Consider the following 24,144-nt stretch of genomic DNA (forward strand, 5'->3'; position numbering starts at 1 on the left):
ATGGAATGCAGTTGAAAAAAAATGCTTCTTTAAAACTGAAATAAGCAAACAAGGAATTGTACCGAAGGCACATAGAAAAGGTAAAGCTGCCTCTGGTCTTTTGAACAAACATGCCGTGGCAGCAATATCCTTGTTATTATCATATAACCATGTCTAATGCATAATTCAATCTGTGAGGATAGCTATCTGATTTAAATATACAAGTCCAGCCAAGCTTTTCTGGCAGCCCTGGCCCTTCATGTATAGTGAAGTCAATTCTCCTGCAACCTCTCTCTTTAGTAAATAGACCCTAATTATATATATATATATATATATATATATATATATATATATATATATATATATATATATATATATATATATACACACACACACATATATATATACATACACTGGCAGCAACTCAATGCGTTGTAGACGTGGTCATGACAACTTGCTGAAGGCTGGTGGTGGTGAAACGGTGTGGGGGAAGTTTTCTCGGCACACTTTGGGCCCCTTAGTACCAATTGAGCATCATTTCAACGCAACAGCCTACCGAGTATTGTTGCTGACCATGGCAATCCCTTTATGACCCACAGTGTGCCCATCTTCTGATGGCTACTTCCAGCAGGATAATGCACCATGTCACAAATCTCACATCATCTCAAACTGGTTTCTTGAACATGACAATGAGGTCACTGTACTCCAATGGCCTCCACAGTTACAGATCTCAATCTGATAGAGCACCTTTGGGATGTGGTAGAATGGGAGATTCACATCATGGATGTGCAGCAGAAAAATCTGCAGCAACTACGTGATGCAATCATGCCCATGTGGACCGAAATCTCTGATGAATCTTCTGAAGGCAAAAGGGGGTCCAACTAGGAAGGTGCACCTAATAAAGTGGCCAGTGATATATATATATATTTTTTTAAATGGTCTCTTGATTTCTATACTATATAATACAATGATATGTATTAAATTCAAAATAAATATTACCAAAAGCAGTTTACACTTATTATATTTCCAGTGAGCCATTAAACTAGGCTGCTCTTTGTATTCTTTATAGGTTTATCCCTGAGGAAAAACAGCCTTGGTTTAATGCTAGTCACTCCTAATTCCCCCACCTACTCTACTTCTTTGAACAAACAGGCAGTAGCAGCAATATCCTTGTTATTAGCACTTATTTCTTCACGTTATAAGGGGTTGCCTGTAGCTGTGTGCTTAGGACTGCCAGCTGTGTAGATCGGAACATTCTGACAGCTTACATTAGTAAACAACCAACATAAATTTTAGTACGCAATTTTATTAACCCCTTAAGGTCTAGTGTTATTTTATTTTGTCTTTATTCAACTTTCCATTAGCATTTTTTTTTTATGGGGAAAGAAAAGTACAGTTTTCTTTTAAAATAATAACTACCTACAGTATCTCACAAGTGAGTACACGCCTCACATATTTGTAAATATTTTATTATATCTTTTCATGTGACAACACTGAAGAAATGGCACTCTGCTACAATGTAAAGTAGTGAGCACACAGCCTGTTCCCTTAAAAATAACTCAACACACAGCCATTAATGTGTAAACCTTGGCAACAAAAGTGAGTACACCCCTAAGTGGAAATGTCCAAATTGGGCCCAAAGTATCAATATTTTGTGTGGCCACCATTATTTTCCAGCACTGCCTTAACCCTCTTGGGCATGGAGTTCGCCAGAGCTTCACAAGTTGCCACTGAAGACCTTGCGCTCCCCCACCTTCTGTTTGAGGATGCCCCACAGATGCTCAATAGGGTTTAGGTCTGGAGACATGTTTGGCCAGTCCGCCACCTTTACATCATTAAAAGATATAATAAAATATTTTCAAAAATGTGAGGGGTGTATACTGTATATACACCATCAACAAAATCTAAATAATGGGATAAAAAAAAAAAAAAGTAAATGCACCCCAAAGTCATCAGCATATTTATTGGAGAGTTTAGTGAGTGTGTTTAGAGTGGACAGGTATGTGATGTATGTAATAGGAGCTGTTAAGGTTTTGTTGAATCTTTACTATAGGCTGAAACCCTAGACAGAGCATGAGCTTAGTAATACCTCTTCAATCAAATGAACTGTAGTATAGTAAACACGTATGTTATGGGGTGCTGAGATGGAATATTTATCTTTTCTTTATTTAAAGCTACATTAATAGACTTTTAAATATAAATCTTTCTGGCCATAACGTTACTCGTATGTTTCATATAAATCCACACACAGGATAGCATGAGAAAAATTGCTGCAAGTATTCCCAAAGGGAAAATAAAAATGAACATATGCAGTTATTCCACGCAGTTGTACTTATCAGTTTATTTTTGCATGAAATGCACCGTGCAGCTGCTACAAACAAGACAACGCTGCAAAAATGCTTAACAATGGTTGCAAATAAGGACCCATGTCAATGCACAGAAAATAGACAGGGGACTGAGTTGGGATAGAGTATTTCAGTGTAACCAATGTTAAGGCTTATATTAAAATGCAAACAAACTTTTTAGAGGACCATTCTGTTTAAAACTATTAAAATGTTCTTATTTTTTCATTAAGGTTACATATCTCTGCCCACAGTTTACTGCACAAAGCTGGTACACAAAATGTCATGGCTCGCTATTTCTTTCAGCTCCCATTTAAGTTAGTGGCGTAGGCATGTGCTTTGCCCAAGAGTAAACACAATAGAAACATGACGCTAAACTGCATTGGGAAGGAAGATTTACAAAGATAGATACATATACAATCTTGACATATGCAACTCTGCTTCATTATTTGTAGTATTTTTTATTTTTCTGCAGCTTGCGCAGATCATGGACATAGAATTTTGCAATTCTGTTGTAGCACATTTTGACCGTTGTGTTGACTTAAGTGTATATCAACTTCTGAGCTACTGCAACCAGGCTAAATAACCCAAATTAGAGTAAGCAATTATAACATAACTGAGATCTTGCATCCATTTAAAAGATCTACATATAGTTTTAGAATCAAGAAACAGACACCAGAATCCATATTCGCGATTAGAAGCCTTTTAGAGCAGATAAAATGTTAATTATTTATCTTAGATCAAGGGGCCATAACACCCATCATATGCACTTTAACGAATATATGATAGCTGAAAGCCCCCGTGAATTCTTTCCAGAATCCCCCCTCATATACAGTTGCCCTTTTCCCAACCCTCTAGCCATTTGCCAGCCACGTGCTCGGCCAAAACCATCTCCTCCCGTGTGATATATTTTTTCACTCGTCAGCTCTAGCATTGGCTCAGGGATGCTGCAGGGGTCTTACGAGACCCTTCGCGTATTGATTTTAGTATTTTCCTGCCTCAGTGATGCAAAACCTTACCTCAGAGTAGGCAGAGCTACGTGGTCTAAGCACTATTCATTTTTGTAGGGTAAAAGAATATATATGAAAATACTTATAGAATAACTTCATTATTCAGTGGCTCCCCCCTAATCCACCCTGAATTTTCGGTAAATCGGTCCCTTGGTGTAGTGTAATCTGAAACTAAGTTAATTTTAGCATTAATTAATGAAATATGAAAAAGGGAATAACTGGCTGCAATACTGGACATTTAAGCAGAATTCTAGGCGGCTATAATATTTTTTTTTATTTTCTGAACAATAAAGTGTACACTTTTCAGAGGCATGTAACCTTCTTCCTGACGCATGATCCTCATCAGAATACGAGGATTAAAATGTTAAAACTTGGAAAGGAGAGGAAAACCTAGAGCAAGAACGCTGTATAGTTTTACAGGTCAAGCATTAACAAAAAAAAAAACACCCCAAGTTCAAGAAACGTCAAACCCAAAAGCAGCACTGGTTAAGAAATAGTGTGCAATAATGCTGTACCAAAATAAGGTATATTATTAACCCTTGTTCTGTGATATAGAATTTCCATACCTGGTTATGATTATAGAACAATATTAAAAAAGGCACCTTAGGTAATAGCTAGACTCGTACAAATGCGGGGATTTGGGGCTAGGCGTTAACACATGATAAACTCCTCCTACTGACTACAAAGAAATATTTTCAGATGCCAAAAGCACACAAATACTTTTGTTGAAGATAAACCGCTAATATAGATTTCTGAAAAAAAATTCACTAATGGCAAAAGATCTGTGTTACAGGTAATACATTCTGACAGTAAGAGGCTGTAAGCTCACGCTGGAAATCAGAATCCGTCTAAGAAGATGAGCATTGATGGTACGCGAGGTGGGACAAAATTCTTCTCCACATTTGTATGGAAGGAATTGTCATGAGTAGGTAGCGAACAGGGAAGGAAAAACAATCCAATCAATATTGAGATAATATCCCCTGTCCCGGGACCTAGAGTAAAAAGTGCTCTCCAGGTTTGTGAAGACTCGTACCACAAAGAAAGCTGGTCTTGATGTAGGAAAACAATCCCCTGCTTACAAACTCAAGGAGTTGTGTGTGTGTCCTGAATTGGAGAGGTTCAACCCCTGTGTTCCGGATACTTCACCTATTCGTGAAGGCCTTACAAGGTAAACAGAGCATCTTCCGCTTGATCTTTCTTGTCCCGAACTGTACTGGGGGCTGCCCTGGGCATTTCAGTGGGTGGGGATGGCAGCGTTGGAATTCGATCTGCAGCTTTCGCTCGCTCTTCAAGAAATTTATCAAATTCTGCAATGCGAACAAACAATTAGCAAAATGTATTCCATCTAGCACTTTCATTTTAATTGCAAAACCTCAAAACAGGCTGATTTTAGTCTTGATTCAACAGGCATTATTTGGGGAGAGGTGTTCTATTTTTGGGAGTTGGGTTGGGAGAGAATAAGGATGGTGCATAACGATATCTCGGCCCACTGGCACCCTGATGTAAAGATTTCTGTTCATTATGGACCCATTTTTACAGACGTCCTTTCTGGCTCCTGCCTGCTTTATTTTTTAGGGCATGCTCGGCTGCTCCCGGGATATAAATCTAGTCCTGTGTGTTTGTTATTAAAGCACTCTGCATCACTGCCCCATGCAGCGTAACTCACCGTGTGACATTTGATGTCACATGTTAACAATGCAGTCATTGTCTAGCTGTGGGTGTTAGCAGTAGCTTGGAAATTCCCATGCCGGAACCTTGAACAGCTACCAATTCCTAAGCTTAAGTGCATGAACCATTTGAGCGTCAGTGCCGTTAACTGCCTACATTTAAATAGGTTAAGGGCTTGTAAATATAAGTGTTTAAAACCCTTCAAATACATAAAACTATTTTGAGCTACTTTTCCTAATATGCCCTCCCACATCAGCCAATTAAGCCAGAATATATTCACATTTCTCTTAATGTATCCTACACTGTAAGTGCTTTTTTTTTTATATATATAATTTATACTGGTTTTCCATCTTGTGCTTTTTACAAGTATATATTTTTTGTTAAGTAATGACTCCTCCACATAGCATTGTATCATTAAATAATTCAATAGAAATTTATAGTAGGAATAACTATGGGAGTGAGGCTTTTTCTAATGTTTTGAAATGCAACATTCCACTTCATTTAGAAAAATATTAAGCCTGATTAAATTCACTTTTACTGCCGATGGAAAGGTAAAGATCTCCTAAAGGTTTTCCATCTAGATGAAAGCAAAAACTGTAAAAGCGTACCTTCGCTGGTTACACCATCCTCCCCTTCTACTTCATCGCCCTGTGAATGAAATAATATGGAGGCTTGGTTAATTCACTAGCCTGCTATGCCTGACAAAAGAGAGTGTAGATGGTCATCTTGAAATTGGGAAAGTAATATTGGACTTTACATTACAAAGGAGCACAATTGTCTGCATTGATAATATTATGGAATTTATTTCCCCATATTAAGATCAGAATTCTGTATATAAAACCAGCACAAATGTTGACAGTTTGTAAAATTGAATGTTGAGTCCGAACTGTCCCATGGAATTCAAGTTTATCATCAGATTAAAACATGTGTCCAGATATTTCAGCTTTGTCATCTTTTTATATAAATAGTATTTCATAATATATCTGTTCAATTTCAACTTGCAGCAAATACTCAATATTAACAAGAAGCCAGTCATATAAAACAGATATTGTTATGATAAAGATGACTAATTCCAAAACTTTTATTTCCTAAAAGACATTCGGGGGGGAAAATGGACTTGACCTTCATAATAACCCTTTGGACTCAACACAAGCACATTCTTATGAAGAGATTTTAGTCTCTAAAATCAAATAATGTTCTTATAATAATCTGGTCATAACAAGAACAATAATTGGGTTATTGAAAAGTACAATGAGTTCTTCTGAAATAAGCGTATTCGAAGAGCGGTACACTTGAGCCTCCTACAGTGTATTTTATAGTTCCGAATCATTAAAACCACCAAAACAAAACATTGTTAGAACGAAGAAGAGCAGGATCGCCATGTTATGGAAAAATTTTATGCCGTGGACTTTAGTTTTTATCTCCAGGGAATAACTGAACTTGTCTGACTTCCAAGTCTTTTGCATTTTTATCACCTAACTCAGCTAGTGGGAGACAGCTGAATTGCTAGAGGGTCTGGAGACAAAGTTATTCATGTAAGAGCTTTGTTGACTTTTATTAATATTGAATAACTATAGATTTTGTTACTCTAGCACAAGCTTGCCGTTTGGATGCAGGACAATGCTATTGAGTTTAAGCCTATACAAATTAAACTGTATGCCACAGATTGTGAAACAATAAACTGCTCACCATATACACTTTAAGAGTTAATAAGGTCTGTTATATGACATCAGCTCACATAACTTAACATTCGCCAAACAAATCAACTTAATGAGTATTGTGTCCAGCTTACGGTATTAACACATGCTGGTGTATCCACTTAGTACTGCATTATACTTCCTTAGATGACCACCGAGGTCAATAAAGCCTGTGGCTTTTCATCTTTTTCTATATTCGTCCAACAAAAGCGTCAACTTCGACTAAAGACTCCTTCTACACTGGTTATAAACCATATTACAAAGATTTAAAAAGGCAGTTAAATAAGCTCCAAAGGACAGTAAGATGAACTGCATGCTGAGATATATCTGCTTCTTAACAACCGACACATAAATGCAAGCGCAAATCTTTTATTTCAGAAATACTTACAATACAATAGTTCCATTTGCTCAGATAAAATAACACTGCATAAGAGCTCTCATTGAGGCAAGACATATCAGTGTTCTTTTATTTGAGCGAATAAAAATGTTTCTAGATATACATAGAACTCGTCTTAATTTAATTTTATCAGCTACTTGTTAAAGGATTACAGAAGATTTTTACTTAAAACCATGGCATGAAGAGGTGCTGTTTTACAAATATTCTGTACACAAGGGAACTTGAGGCAATGAAGCCCTTATGTCTTTAGCAGAGGAGATGATTAGATACTAAAGTGTTGAACCCTACTGGAGACTTCATAGAGCTTTTAAACCATAATTGCCATTGCTCAGATGATCGAGAACCAGCATTTGTAAGCATTGCTGGGTAAGTATACAAACCCCCAGGGTATAATGAACATAAGGATTTACTGGCCTGGATATCCCATCTAACCTTTAAACTTTTTAGGACTCTAATCATAACACATACTGTTGCTGAGACCAATGTTTTTTTTTTTTTTATTATGACTATATATATATATTATACACGGGTGGTAAAAGTGTTGATGTAATACTGTGAAAGCAGCCATAAAACATGGGAAATCATATTTATCCCTACAGCAGGAGTGTCAGACCTCTACGATGCTCCATAAAGCAAGGGCTCCTTGGTTTGCCCAGTTGACTAAATTCTCTTTAACATTACTCACCGTATCAACAGAAAGCCACTTCTCAATGTCTTCCATGAAGTTGCTTTGAGGGGCAGGGATCTAGTGGAAATAGATATAATAAACTGGAATGAGACTGAGCATAGCTGCACTATAGTGGCCCCTAGACCACAAGTATCAAGCAAGGTTCCTTCACAGCCCCATAGTGTGCTACAACAGGACAACATATCACATCTAGGGGAGGTATTTTAAAGGGTAAGTTACAATTATGTACTACTCCACTTGGCTGGTAATTCCACACTTTAAAAAGGGAGGGAAGCCTGAGGGGCTGCCAAGCTTTAAAGTGTAACAAAACAAACTAAGCACTGACCAAACGGCCATCTGTGACAGGTGTTCAGACCTGGAACCACAAGCCCTATTTAAGAGTGTTCTGTCTACACACACACATACACACCAAGGTAACAGCTTTATTACACAAAGTGTGCATTTCAGGACCAAGCATTAAAAAAAATAAATTGACTTTACAGGTATAACACAAATGCTGGCAATCCAGCAGCCAAACATGGGACACCGTGGAACCAGAAAGTGGGTATCAGAGCTCAGAAATCTTATTTGATAATGGGTTATAACAAAAGTTTGCTGGTCTGAATAAGCATTACCAAATGCTGTTCTTGGGCCTAATGTCACTAAGACGTTAAGCAAGCATCAAAAAGCCTACATTTTCAGATATGAGTGAGTACATTTTACCATACATACAACTTTCTCATGTAACACAACTGATAGAGAGAGATTAGATGGGGCAATAGACAGGAATGTGAACAGGGTTGTCTGGCTGTTAAATGTATTGTGTTATGCTGGCATAAAGCTGCCGAAGGAAAATGAGAAGGCTTGTTTGACGTAATACTTTACTAATACATGTAAAAAAGCTTGAAAAAGCTACTTACTGCTCCAGTGTTCTGCTGCCGAGTATCCAGAGCGCCTGCAAGTCCATCGGTAGCCTGAGGTTCCTCATATTTTACACTATAACATGTAAGAAAGGAAGAGGAAACGTGTGGGTTGAAAAAAAAGAGAGGAAAGGAACAGAAATATAGTTAGAAATAAATGGCAACAGGAGAAAAATTAAGAACAAACAGAGGATGGGGAATAAGATATATATTACAGGCATACAAAAGAACATTATGGTATTATAAACAATTACAGTCTAACAATGCATGTCAGAGCTCTTTCCACACAAAACAGATGGTGGTAAACTCATCCTGAGCATTATAAGCTGTACAAGACATGCTTAAGCAATGACTTCGCCTGGCACAAAACAACAAGTCCTCTCTGGCAAAAGTTGAAGGAGTGTTTTCAAAGTATGCCAGAGACCCATACCAGGGTGTACCAAAGAGGTAGTACCGTGCAGGGTAAGTGGGAAACCAAGAGGTGGTGGGGTTGCTAGGCTTTAATCCTGTGTTTGCTTGGGTGAGATTGGCTCTGTCTGGATGAAGGTCAATGTGATCAAAATAATGCTCGTCAGAGAGGGGTCCACTGTACACAATAGCTTCCAGAATAAAATAGAGGCCCGCCACCATGCTGCTGATGAGGAAGAATGGAACGAAAGCCCTTAAGTGCTTACACCCAACACAAAGCCCAGTGGTATCCATGGCAAAGATGAGATAACATAAAAAGAAATAAAGGAGGAAAGGCAGAAAGCCATGCTCCGATGAAAGAAAAATATGGAAGCTGTGCTACAATACAGGAAAAAAGTAAGAGCTACAAATAGAGTGCACAAGAGAGGAAAGTGCTTCTCCTGAGGGATAGAGCCAGGCAGCTCACTGTTCTCCTGTAGATCAGTGCAAAAACTGAGTGGACCAGAAACAGGGAGAAGAAGGTCTGTGTGTACCAGCGAGGAGGCAGAAATAGAACAAGCACCCACAAAAAAGTAATTTGACAATCCCTCCGCCCAAACTTGGCTGGCAGTTCCTTTAAACCGAATGTGGATCAGATTATACCGTGGGTCAACTTACACCTCATGCAGTCCGCACCCGTCTGGACTGGAGTTTCAAGCTCCAGCAGACGTTTGATTTGCAATATGACAGTAAATGGAGCAGAGTGACTCAGGCGTAGAGAATGACACAGCCTTGCATGTGATTAATGGCTTCTGGGTGTCATGACTCTATTACCACGTCTCTCAAACATTTCAATGTTTTAGTAAAACAGCTTCGTACCTCATGGAGAGTGTTTTAGAGCTCGTGGCTCTTATCAGGTCTGAGAGACAATTATAGACTTGTGCCCTGAAGAATAGATAACCCTCCACCAAAGGAAAGCAAATGGTTTACAAAGTTGAGGAGGTAGACAGGGATACACCTGGGTAGTGGATTACAGATTACAGACTGTGCAGATTCTGGACAGATTGAACACCACCTGGCTCTAGCTCAGACCTCCTCTATCTGCTGCCTGCCAATAATGAGTTGGCTGCTTTATCACCTGGCAGGAGATGAGAGTGCCTCTCGTAGTGCCCTCTAAACATCTGTCTACTTCACAAAATAAATCTACTGCCTTGGAGCAACAGGACACTTAGCGTCTTTCATCTATTAAAATAAACATCAAGTCACAATGTTTAAACCATTTGTTTAAAGAGAAAATAAATAGGACATTCAGTAGGGGGGCTAATACAGCGATATGCCTATATATACGTTCAGTGGCATACAAATCTGCAATGGAGACTTGTTATTGGTTGCAGGCCTTCCCTTCCATATACACAGACGCCTATCGTGTGCAAATACAAAGTAGATGTATTGTCGTTGCGGCAATAAATTATGTTTTGAAACGTGCAATAGCATTTCCATATATGATAGCTACCTTATCTTCTCATTAACAGGAGTATTTCCACCATAATGGGCAAAAAAAATCAATAGCCACAAGTGATGTAAAGCATATTGGTGGCTTAGTAAATGTGTATTCAAAATGTATGTAGGAATTAGAAGAGGGGAGAAAGATCTATATCACCCCCCCCCAGAAAAGTACAACCAAAGCAAGGTTATTTTGCCTTCTTAAAAACACAGGTAAGTAGAGTATGCCAAAACAAACCACTTATACCCTAATGCCTGCTCTGCTACATGTGAAACCAGCTAATGTAGCACTGCTGCTTCTCGTCAATTAAATCGAAGAACCTAATAACGATCTTCATCAACCACGGTGCAACAGTTCAGGGAAGCAACCCTGTCATTTTTCTAATAAACAACCTGGTCCTCAGTAGCTTGCTTTCTAACAAAGATGGTTTCAGGGTAGCATCCGAAACACAAGATAAATTAGTTAATTCCCATGTTTTGACAAGGAAAGATTCTTAAGGTGGATCTGTCACTTGCCAGAACCCCTCTCTATTACAGTTCGGTACACAGGACAGGGATATTACGGTAGTTCCGTCATAGACCCCACATTCTCCAAGGTGATATACGTCCTATTTACACACCTAACCAGGGCCTTCTGGGTCTCGTAACGTCTAAGAAAGTCAGCCTTACTAAATTTTAGTGTTACTACAATGTGTGATACCAAGAAAGGACGCTAGTCTGAGCTGAAGACCAGAATTGCCTCTCTGTATCCTGTTGCATTATGGAACATAGTTAGTGCTTATTGTTGGAAATTTTATTATAGATGATTACGTTAATGTTTTGTTATATCACATGGTAGCATTGTGCGCACATACATGCTTTACATAGTTAGTTGCGTACTCCATGTGGTGCCAAAAGCATAAAGACTTTCTACTAACCTCTTACGCTGCTCAGCAAGCGAGCTTCCTCGTGTGAGGGCAAACATGTCAAAATCATCATTTGTTTTTTTGGAGCTTTCCAGTGTTTGTAGTGTTCCACTTACAGAGCCTGAGGCCATATCTGGAGAAGAAAAAGAAATATAAATTCCCCAACTTGCAAAAAGCGCAAATAGAGAGATCATACATCTAAAGAATAGAGAATAGAAAAGATAAAAACACAAATAAAAAGGAGAAAAATGGTAATGGGAAAAACACCTTATACAGCTAAAGGACACCTTAATATTAAAGAAAAAAAGACATGTGAAATATACACTAAATTGTAACTAAGAATATCACCATCAAAAAGTTGGATTTATTGACTAAAGTAACATGGTGCCGTTAATGCAAAAGGCATGAATGGCGCTCACATATATTGATTTACAGAATTGTGACTAATGTACAGTATTGTATGGTCACAACAAATGTCATCACCCTAAAATAAAGTGTTTAAACAAGAATATTGGAATGCGTTAAAAAGCATTTTTGTATCCAACCCTCCACTCGCACATCCCACAGTGCTGCTTAATGGGATATGCCAGTGCCTCATACAGCTCCACCAACAAAGAATCCATACCGCACTTATATACATTCAGAAAAACAAACTTACACTTCATAAATGTATGAAATTTAATAGCTGCAGCAATATGCCCCCTTTGCTGTCTGCAAAACTGGCATCGGTAGCTGGCAGGAAACATTGTAGGCTTTGGGGTGTATTCACTAATCTACGAATTAAGCTTCTGTTTGCATTTCACAATAGAGAGAGATAGAGAGAGAATGGGGTTGTGATGGAAACATTTAAATACATTGTACCAGTGACATATCTTGGCCTAGGTCCACTGGGCCCAAGAAGGTCTAAGGGGGCAACAGTCCCCCTGGTACAAAATCGGGACAGGTCTCCCCCTTCGGCGATAAAACCTCGGTGTCCCGCAGCATAATGAGTCGGTTACAAGGGAGATCTATGATATCCCCAACTGGCCTACTTAAGCTGTGCCAGTTCTGCGCAGCCTTCATAGACTTCATTGATGCCAAATCCGACCATGGAGGGAACTGCCTTGGGTCAGGCCTAGGGCAGCATTGGATAGGCATAAGGCTATCCTGGATATTAGGTTATCCCAGGGACCAAAAATGTTTATTGTTTTTACAGAGGGAAAATATGGCAGACTTAGACAGGGCGAATTGTTTTTTTAATCAACCATTCAGTTTCTATATTGTATAACCTCCAGATACAGTGTGCTCGGTCCCAATTGATGTCAGTGGCGAACACATTTCAAACGTTTTATGACCCATAAAAGATCAGAAAGAAAGCTTAATCTCAAAGCTATTGGAGGTAACTCTGCCCTTTCTGAATAGACACTTTGACCCAATAAATGTCACAACCTGAGATCTGATCACGTATAAGGGATTGATGTAGCAGAAGCCTCAGTGGTCTGTCAAAGCAGCACTGAGAAGCCAGCTGAGTGAGGGAGATAAACGCAAAGAGTCACAATTTCCATAAGAGCACAAAAACCATCGTGACATGAGAACAAGAAAGGCTGATGAATCGGAATATGTATTTGGAATACATTAATATGAAACTAGCACACGGTCTTTTCTGGGACTGCAGTAATCATGAAAAAAAAAATTGAATATCAGACACCTTGTAAGACAAAAATTAGTTGACATCAGATTACTAGCAAAACTGACAGATACCGCAGTGTACCTTTTACCATTTTCCAGTTTCTTTTGTAGGGCCTACTCCATCCAGTTAAGTGACAGTCAGGGTCCCACATACAGACACCTTGATGGACTCGGGTCCATAAACAATGATTTGCTGGGTGCTACATCTCATGGGACGGGCAAATTCCCCGCAGCCGCAGTATGGCCAAGTAAAGCTGCAGCAGAGCTAGACCCACGGCTTACATTGAAGCCAGGCCAGTTGCACCTAACTGTCCAGCCATATATTTAAAGGCTGTCCTATAGAGCAGGCAATTACTTTCAAGGGATCCATGTATAAAGGGGCTATAAAGGCAAATGGTGATAATTGTTGACCTTATTTGCATGTGCCTACCCAGAATCCCTTGTAGTTGTGGCAGCACCATGAGATTTCTGAGGGGAAAACAAGTCCCTTGTCTGGTGTCTGTAGAAGTATTATTAAACACTCATCTACACATATATATAGTTATCAAAGAAAGAAAGTCCATTCACCGGTAAAATAATCTAGAAATGTTTTCATTAAAAAAATCTTCAGCTTCTTTCTTTAAAAACAAGGCTAACATTTTGAAATATAGATCGAAGGCTTTAAAATCGATGGCATGACTCACTTGTTCAAAACCCACCTACGTACTAGCAACCAAACTAAATTATTAATACAGTACGCAGTCTCATGGAATCTAAAGAGCCTATTAGTCTCCACATTCCTCAGTAACAGCAGGCAACTTGACATCCAGTCTTTCCCGTCAAAATATTTTGGAACACACACTAGACTTCTCCCTTGGCAAAGAAAATACGCAACTCGGAAAGCCTTATGTCCTTGATGCTCTAATCCCAACGGATTTCCACGTGGATATTAACGCACTAGAAAGCCATATCTGGATGCTGAAAAGAAGTAAAGGTTAAGTGGTTGTCTGGGAACTAGTAATTATGTAAATGAATTCTGTAGATGAAAAGCAATCTGTGCCCCTCAACAGAATCATAAGGAAGGTTGATCTTTTTGTGCCAAAACAACTCATTGCAAAATAATTTGCTGCACATAATCCTAACAATAAAACACTTACAACATAAAAATTATTAAATGTGGAGATTTTTTTCCCATGAGACTGTTTTTTTCTCCCTGCTTCTCCTTGCTCTGCAGTATGTTTCTGTAGGAACGTTTTGCAGAGCTTCTTGTCCTGCCTTCGTCCCTTTTAGATAGATGACATTTACAGTAAGGAAGAATGCAATGGGAACATTTAATCATGAATGTCAATGCCTGCGCACGGCAACGCTGTTGCTGGGAGGTAAGCAGCAGTCAAGAAATGAAGTAACCGCTTCTTCAGCTAAAAGGACGTCAGACGTGAAGAAAACACCATTGCTTCACTGATGCCTGGAAACCTATTGTGATAGTATTGCTCAAAAATACAAAAAAGCTTTCATTGCATGTGCACAGGGGGTCTCGATAGACCCTTGCTGCAGAGCGGACTGGCAGTAAGTATATCATCACATGCAAGGAGATGTTTTCGGCTGAACGCATCTCCGGCATGGAAAACAGCCGTGAGGCGGGCAAAGAAGCAAAAGGCATGTTGGGGGATTCTGCAAGGGGGCACCAACGACACTTAAAGGGACCTCTCAGCTATCGTATGCATTAAAGGAGCGTCCCTTTATGTATGTGTACTGATACCACAGTGTGGTGTCAGAGCACATTGCTTACTCACTTACCTCACTAAACATTTCGGCCACGTGAAGTACTCAGGAAACCTTATGACTGAACCACGAACAGACAGCAAAATAAATATATCAGGTAACGGGAGACACGTAGGGGTTTGCGTATAAGCGATACTGCATTGCTATCACTATAACAACCAATAAAATGCTGCTGCTAACTATACCAGTGGTTGCTATGGTGATACAACCAGTTCTAGCTTTGAACCAGAAGAAATCAATCGCCAAAGCTAAATAAAAATCGGGATTAAGTAGTGAAATCCAGAATCCTGTCCAAAAGGAAAAGCATTAATATTTCAAATAGAAACACTATGATTTGCCAAGGTGGTGGGCAGAGAATATTCAATATTTTATTAACTCCTTAAGGACTGGGCTGTTTTTTTCTATTTGTACCCTTCGTGACAAGGCTGTTTTAACATTTTTGCTTGTGTTTAGCGTTAATGTTATTCTCTCTTGTTAAGTGTACCCACACAAATTATACATTGTTGTTTTCTCAGAACAATAAGAACTTTGTGTTTTTTCCCGCTCTGCTACAGTCCTTATGTAGATCCCTGCTGGCTGGGGAAAACAGAATGCTCAGATTTTAGGTGGTGGCTGCTTTGAGGAACCCTATACATTTCAAAGACTTTCTCTACTTGGTCAGCAGCTGTTTACCCCAGCCAGAAGCCATCTACATACGGACTGTGGTAAAGTGGTAGTGGTGAGCCTAAAAATGTGAATGAAATTGATTGGACATGGATACATTTTGCTTTGCTCTATAAACAAGTTTATCATCTCATATTAAGTACTGGTATTTCTTGCTTTTTTTCCCAGCTGAGTGTTAATCTATTTTGTTTTACCATGGAAGCAAGCAGCCATATTAGGTTGCCTTGTCCATGGACTTATCACTGCTGAAGGCAATGATCAGATTTCACCTTTACTTTACTGTTACAGAAGCTGCCAATCAGTTGCAGATCAACAGCCTTCTCGTCTCTGTAAAAGAAGCATGTGTGTTTAAAAGTACAATTAAAAAATGGCACATCTCTTACTTTACTATTTCATTGGATTTTGGAAAAAATGTATAAAGGAAGATAATTCCTTTCATATAGATACCATTATGCTGCCGGAGTGATTGTAGACACTGCACTGCAAGAATGAAGGATGGATGCTACAACTGGATTTTTGTACAAATAAATAATAGTAAATATAAAAATTGACAGATCTGACACTTGTTAAGAATGTCATTCTCCAATGCAAGATCAACAGTGTTAGGTTGCAGAACCACACTCGGACAGGTGGCAGCATCTTTGATGTTTCTAATAGATCGAAACATTTTAATATATCACATGTTATTGGGCAAAGATTCATTAGTTAACCACTGATATAATCTTGGGAATGAATGATGTATTGCTTATTAGCAAGGAAATGGTTACATTGCGGCCCAATATAAAGGTGTGCATTAGGAGCATTACTTCAGGTACTGTAAAAAAAAATGTGTCAAATTTGGATACTACATAATTTTTCAGGGAATGCTTTACTATCACCAAAGCAGACAGCAACAGGACCTAAACTCACTGTGAAATCAACGAGAGTAAAGGCAGCAAACCCTGCATACGTTAGCCGAATGCTGTAATTTGCTAATAATTTGCTGTGTTTAATCAAGGCAGCCAGATGAGAAGGAAAATTAGACAACTATCATATTTTCTACCGCTAATAAATAACGAGAGCGTGTAAAGATTTGCAGCAAAATACATGCTAACTGGACACCAACATCTAAGCTACATGAAACTAGCTGTTGGGTTTCCATGACCCTAAGATGCTCAGCTGCATATATTATATGTAGTACACAAAGTGGGCTCAGGGCGAACTTTTTGCATCTCATTGCTGTCGTCCTTTAAAGGTAGATGCCTTAATGCCAAGTCCGCACAGGGGAAGCAGAAAATTCCTGCTGATTAAAAACCAGATGATCATCATCAGTGCATGGACCCTCGTAACCATGACAACAGTAAAACATTGTGCAGATACTACATATTGGGGGGAGGAGGGCTGACATGATGGGGAGAAAAGTAAGTAATTATCAAAATGGTGGACAGCTTTGATTTTATACATACTACCTAGAGAAAAATAGATAACTCGCCATCATATAACAGAGATTGGGAACTTAACATGCTCCCTTGTTCGTGACCCGATATAATTTCTGGTTTCTTTATGTTATGTGGTCTGTGTGGTGACTTGAGTTATTGCTATTACACATTGTCTTTGCCGCACAACAGCTTATGGTTTTTAGAACAATAAACGCAGATTTAACAAATCACACTGCTTCAGAACTATGCCTCGTGCATATTAAATAGGCAGTTTACTACTTTGCTGCATACAACACTAATCCTTAATTGATTGATTATGCATTAAAGAGCTCTGTAAGGACACAAAGTGCTTTGTAGGCCAGCTTTCGATTAGAAAGCATGAAGAGCAATTAAGCCAGAAGCAAATTAACATTTCCTTATTTCTGAAACAACTTACAAGCAACTTTTAAAAATGGAGTATACACACCGCTTCCGTAAATCTGGGTGACCAGGTCACCTCAGGCAGAAACTAAAAGCCAAACAATTCCAAGTAGTGTCTTCTGCAAAGGTCCAAGACTCGCTTTGTAATTCACAAATGGGTCAGACTACACAAACGAAACCTACCCTGAAAAGGTCATGTGTTCTTATTTATGACTTAGTGAACAGGAATGCTGTTATTCCTTGTCATCTTTATTATTTGTTTTTACTTGGACTAGTAAATTGATATGTTTGGTTTTTTACTGAACCGAGCATGGACATGCCCGGTATATTCCACCACTTTGAATGCTGCAGCTTGATCTGTGATACATAATACGCCTTTGCATGATGTCAAGGTTGAACTTAATGCTTTTATAGAACATCCTTCTCAATATTCTGGAATGGCGAAAAACCTACTCTGGATTAACTATTTAATCATGTAAAAGTTTGCATCATTTAGAATTTTTCAAAGAAATGTTTAATTGCCACAAAAAAAGACAGGAACTGATAGGTCGCTGCCATAGAAACAGAAAAGTGATCTTTCATTTTGTGATGTTGCTATCATGAAACCTTTAGTGGAGAGAATAAAATCACAAACGGTGAGGTTTATTTGGATAATATACTAGAGCGCTCAATTATTAGGTATTATGCAATTCAGTAGAATCAAGCATACTCCGGCACAGGTAAATGTAGGGTAACCTCAGGCCTCACATGGGCCAGGACTTTTTAAAAGTAGTACGTATATTATATTATATATATATATTTATTTGTTTAATTTTTAGAGAGAGTTATGGTAAAGAAAGTAAACTGCACGAATGTTCTGGGCCTGTGGTGTCTAAACAGATTACCGGGGAAATACTGTAGAAACACACAAACACATTTTTATTAGTTATATGGTTTATATAGTTAATATGGTGTTGCATATAGTAATACCGAAGTCATTGAAGTCAATGGCAATAACGTAATGCTAATCTAGTTAAATCCATATTTCTTCACATGTATATGTCAGTGTCCCTGGGTGATTGACTGAAATATTCGTTTACTGCAATACACAAGGATTTAGCATGTCTGTCTAGTAAATCAAACGTGCGTATTGTAAATAAGCAGTTCTCAGAATTAAAATGTAAAACTATTATTATGCGCTGCAAAAAAAACGCTATTCTTTCTGTGTACTTACTTATTCCAGCTAATTGTGCAGAGAGGCTTGAAACCTGTTGAGCGGGCAGGGTTGACGCCTGTTGAGCGGGCAGGGTTGACGCCTGTTGAGCGGGCAGGGCTGACGCCTGTTGAGCGGGCAGGGCTGACGCCTGTTGAGCGGGCAGGGCTGACGCCTGTTGAGCGGGCAGGGTTGAAGGACGAGCCTGAATTGTGGAGGGTTGAGCTTCAAGGTCAATGAGAGAGGTTCTGTCCCCAGATACCTATTGAAGAAGCACAGCAACTTCACTGCCACAGGCTTTGTAAGTAATGAACAAATGAATCAATACAATGATAGGAGACATAATGCCACTTATTAATCATTCTAATCAAGATATATGCCACGACACTTGTTGTCCTTGAAAACTAATACCAAATAACACCCTTGTATTCTGAGGCCTAGAACCTTCTTCCACAAATACATTAGGGAGTGATATCAGCAGAAACCCAAGCCATGACCACGGGTAAGGTTACGTGGGTGAGGAGAAGCCTCAAGGTTTTTGTTTTTTTCTTTTATCTTGAGAACGCTAGAAAAGGTGATATGGACATGGGGGGAAATAGGTTGTCATGAGAACATAGAAATATATGGAGGAATAGGCTTATAGGATTCTGAATTTGAAAACCATTTTGGCAGCACAGAAGTAGTGATGTATGAGGTCAGAAAGGAGTTTGAAGAATGTCAATTGGAATGATATTATGGTAGTCAAGACAGGGAGTGAAAAGGGGTCACCTCATCCATCCTTACAGGAGAAGCTCACTGAAAGCTTGACCTTCATGATAAGGCATAGCGATATCAGGGAGATAAATATTCACTTTCATGCAAATTCTGAATAGACCACTAAGGACTTCTACACACCTTATTTTTAAGACACTATAAGGGTGTTTAGAAAAGTAAACTTTTCAAACCACACAGAAATTAGAGGTGCAACATTACCAGTGTCTCCGCTGCACTTCCTACTGGCTGACCAGCAAACATCCTCTCAAACCTGAAAATATAGCCAATTGTTAAAAATGTCGCATCATATGTAGCAGATCATTGCAGGAAAACAAACAATTTTGGCTGCGCACAGTAAATAGAGGACTATGGTACACTTGAGTGGAATAAAATAACATTGCTCAATGGCATACAAACATATTCCCCAAGAGGTGAGAATATGTTACTTTGTGTTACCGAGAAACTGCTTTGAGACCAAGTCTTTTTATGAACAAAAAAAACATTCCAGCTAAACACCGCTTACTAAATGCTCTATAAGGCAGTCACTTTACTGGAACAAAATGAAAACAGGACTTTACACAGTAAAGCAAACACACAATTTAGGGATTCTTTACATTGTTAAAAAAAGTGAATGAATATCTTTGGTATTGCTTGTATACTACACAAATACAAATCCACTTTATGGTCACCAAAGAAAACATGTAAGATAAGATTTCATTCCTACCATCAAGCTATTCAAGTCACGGACAAACATCCCACAACTACTGGAGTAGGAAGACAACGGCATCTTTTTACCTCTCATGTCGAAGAAAAACATTGTTTAGGTTGTCATTCACTATAAGAAGTTCTTCAACCAGTTGTTCATGGGTAACTCTGGGGATGAGCTCCAGGACTCTGTGCTGCATGGCTCGGCATGTCCGGTTCAACTCCTTTAATTGAAAAATGACAAATCAATTCAGTAATACAACGTATTATGTTCCCCATCAAACACAACATCTTTCCCCCAGCCATAACATGGTGGAGACTCAGACTGCCCAGCATTTCAAGACAACATTACCATTCTTTCAATACCAAAGATTGAAGGACTGGAGGCCATTCACACTGCTTTCATCTAGTTTCAAAAATGATGGCTTGTGGACTGTCTTTGAATCGACTTCTGCGTCGCCTACCACCATTGATGCCTTAGACTCTAAATAAGGCACTCTCATGGATAATAATAATGGAGCCGATCGCATATCTAGTTCCTGGAACACACCGAGTGGTAAGTGGATTTTTTTTTTGATCAATGCTTATTAAAGTACGCAGGGTCCTATAATATGCATTCTTCTTTGTGTCTTCCGGGAGCCATAACCTAGCAACATAACCGCGGTACCCCCCCGATTCAACCCCTAATTAAAGGCGCAAAGATTCATTTGGGATTGCTCTCAGGGAACCAGAGACATGGTTCTCAGTCTTCCTTGTGGATGGGGGCTCTTGCCTCTATTTTATCAGATCAAACTTTAGTTGATGAATTCTTCCCTAAGAGATCACACCAGAGTGAGATTTATAAAAATGATTGAGGCGTTTAATAATTGGAAAGTGTCCTTTTGCTCTTTTTCCTGATAGGTTGATTATATTCCATTAGCTTTGGAATTACTCAAACTCACAAATGTAATTCGGCTTTAGAACGATTAAAACCTATAACTCGTCTCTAAATATCTTGATACAAAATCTCACACACCCGTTCGATTCTGGTGTTCTTCAACTTGGGACATTGATCCCTTAGACTTCTTAAATAATCTTAACAATCTTGACTTAAGATGGTCGGCAATAAAATTGGCACCTGTATTTGCTTTGGAATTCACATCACGTTTTAAAAACCACAGCTTTCTAGGACCCCTTAGGATTTCCATATAATTCTTAAGGGGAAGCAAAAACAGCACATATGGATTCTGCTCTGGTAGAATTTGATTAGGTCAGAGATTGTTCTGATCCAGGCTTATGCCTAGTTCTCTCCTTACAGTTGTACCGTATTTGCTCGATTATAAGACGACCCTCCAAAATCTGAATATTAAATTTATGAAAAAAAGAAAAAGCCTGAATATAAGACGACCCTATAGGAAAAAAGTTTTACCAGTAAATGTTGATTCATGTAAACTATGTGAACAATTGTTTGTTAATAAAAGCTACGATTGAGAAAAATATTTTGTTTTTATTTCCTTTTTTTCTCAACCTGCCCCCCCCCAGTTATGCACATCTGCCCCCAGGCTTGCCACTCTGCCCCAGAAATGCCTTATACCCCATATATGCCACTGTGCCCCATGATATGCCTTTTAACCCTCTAAATGCCACTGTGCCCCATGATACACCTTTTAACCCTCTATATGCCACTGTGCCCCGTGATATGTCTTTTGACCCCCTATGTGCCACTCTGCCTCCAGAAATCCCTTATACCCCTATATGCCACTCTGGCATTTAGGGGGTTAAAAGGCATATTATGGGGCAGAGTGGCATATAGGGAGGTATAGGGCATTTCAGGAGGCAGAGTGGTGTATAGAGGGTTAAAAGGCATTTCTGGAGGCAGAGTGGCATTAAGGGGGTTAAAAGGCATTTCATAGAGCACTCTGCCTCCAGAAATGCCTTATGCCCCCCATTTAACACCTCCCCCTCCCTCCTCCAAACTTACCGGTGCTTCTGAGTCCCCCGGTGCTTAGTCCGGGCAGCGTGTAGAGCTCTATGCGATTCGCGTAGACAACTTCCACTCTACGCGAATCGCGTAGAGCTCTACACGCTGCCCAGACTAAGCATGGGGGACTCAGAAGCACCGGTAAGTTGGGGGGGCATAACACAGGAGGATCCAGGTCCTCTGCATCTGAGTCCTCCGGTGCTTAGTCCGGGCAGCATGTAGAGCTCTACGCGATTCGCGTAGACAACTTCCGCTCTACGCGAATCGCATAGCGTTCTACACGCTGCCCAGACTAAGCACCGGGGACTCAGAAGCAGGGGATCTGGATCTTAGTCTCAGAGGCAGACCTATTTGAGGCCTGATTATAAGACGACCCGATTATAAGACGAGGGGTATTTTTCAGAGCATTTACTATTTATTACATTCTCTTTTGTCATGAGGGCATTGACATGTCCATGACTAAAGGTCTTCCTCATCCCAATATTTTAAATGCTGCTCAGTAGTCTTCTAGTAAAACTATTGTTTTTGTTGGAGGTCATCTGAAGTAGAAAGACTTAGATTCCTCAGGACTACCACCAGGGGTGTGCTATTCTAGCCACTAACTGTTGCGTGGTAGTTTTGCCTCCCAGAGGGATAAAATTCAGTTTGCATAAATCTAAGATATGCAGACTCTCTTTGTCATAGGGATAACCATTAGTCCAATTACACTTCTGTAGGACTGTACTTTCTCCTGTTAGGTCATGGTACAGATGACTAATTTTATTATAACGTTCTTACCATGTATATTATTTGTGTTATCTTCATTTTATTGGGCTTCGCTACTTCAGGGCGTGGTAGCGAATGCAACTTTGCTATGTTGTAAAATTGTTTATTAAGAAGTCACATTTTCACCTCCTGACAGGGTCGCATTTCATCCTTTGCTTAGGAGGTGGTAACCGTTTCTTTATTTCTTTTCCTTGTTGGAATGAGTTAACCATTCGCAGTTTCCCATTTGAAATCTGAGGTGATTTGGGACTTCTGCACACTGCACGGCTGTCCCGAAGCACCTGATTGGCTAAGAAGCGCTGAGCGCGGCATGTACGAGTGCGGTACAAGCATTTTCAGAGGCAACAGTCTCTCCTGGAAGCTGAAGCGCACCCACTAGGTATTGCTAGGTGGTTATGCCCATCCCTTGGACACAGTTTGCAGATCATAGATTCCTGCAAATTGTCCCTTTAAAGGACACATGGCCCTAGAACTTCTAACACAACTCTCCTTAGCCTCTGATAAGTACTTAACAGTCGCTTTCATTCATCCTACTTGTACTCATAGACCTTGCAGACAGATTCCATGTAAATAATTACAGACTTTATTTTCTCTCATTCAATAGGTGGACGATGAAATGTTGCCTCACCTGTAGCAGTTCCACATCAGCCTGTGTGGATTTTTGAGGCGATATCTCTGTTAGCATTTCTGACATGACCCTCACGTTCCCATTCACCACCTCCAACTCACTGCGCAGCTTTGCCACCTGTGAGGATCAGAGACAGTCATGTAATCTCACAATAAAATAATAAAAAAAACTAACTCTACAGAGTCATTTCCACAGTAATCTAGGTTATGAATTTACAACCTATGAGAAAAAACAAACAAACAATGTGTATAAAACTTCACAGAATTTAATAAAACACAAGGAGACCACAGAAAGTATAAAGGCATTGGTAATAACAGATTATATTGTATCAATTCCAAGATGAAAAAGATTGATAAAATCAGTAAACTGCGACAACTTAGAAAGCCACTAATGGGTCTCCACAAAATGAAGGACTCTACATAAAGGCAACTGAACCCTTCACTTGTATGCCTTTATACTGCATTGTGCTTTTTGCCGAGACCTGTTAGGGCCTTATTATTGTGAAACACTTCAAGCCCTCAGCAGTATTGTAGGGTGATTCGCTTCATGTTTAGCTAGTGGGAAGTGTGTTTTGTATGTTTAAGTAGTTGTATTTCTTATACATTATATACGTTATATATTATTAGTGAATAGCTGCACAAAATTAACTACAAAATTCGGATCTGGTGTAACATGAGAAAAACACGAAGTGTATTCTATACTAGGTTCACCGATCATTCCTTAAAAAAGCTTGCGT

General features: G+C 39.3%; 1 protein-coding gene across 1 annotated transcript in view; it reads right to left on the reverse strand.

The window, feature by feature from the left end:
• Window positions 1–2,292: 2,292 nt before the first annotated feature.
• TOM1 (target of myb1 membrane trafficking protein) overlaps window positions 2,293–24,144 on the reverse strand; it is a 35,408-nt gene continuing 13,556 nt past the window's right edge. Inside the window, exons 7-15 of the mRNA XM_053469218.1 lie at window positions 23,409–23,525; window positions 20,146–20,279; window positions 19,570–19,621; window positions 18,619–18,859; window positions 11,488–11,608; window positions 8,681–8,756; window positions 7,779–7,838; window positions 5,608–5,647; window positions 2,293–4,638 (exon numbers count right to left, since the gene is read on the reverse strand). Coding sequence (XP_053325193.1) covers window positions 4,493–4,638; window positions 5,608–5,647; window positions 7,779–7,838; window positions 8,681–8,756; window positions 11,488–11,608; window positions 18,619–18,859; window positions 19,570–19,621; window positions 20,146–20,279; window positions 23,409–23,525 — 987 coding nt within the window. The 3' untranslated portion in view covers window positions 2,293–4,492. The remainder of the gene's footprint in view (window positions 4,639–5,607; window positions 5,648–7,778; window positions 7,839–8,680; window positions 8,757–11,487; window positions 11,609–18,618; window positions 18,860–19,569; window positions 19,622–20,145; window positions 20,280–23,408; window positions 23,526–24,144) is intronic.

This window comes from Spea bombifrons, chromosome 6, assembly GCF_027358695.1.
Source record: "Spea bombifrons isolate aSpeBom1 chromosome 6, aSpeBom1.2.pri, whole genome shotgun sequence".
NCBI classification, from domain to species: Eukaryota; Metazoa; Chordata; class Amphibia; order Anura; family Pelobatidae; genus Spea; species Spea bombifrons.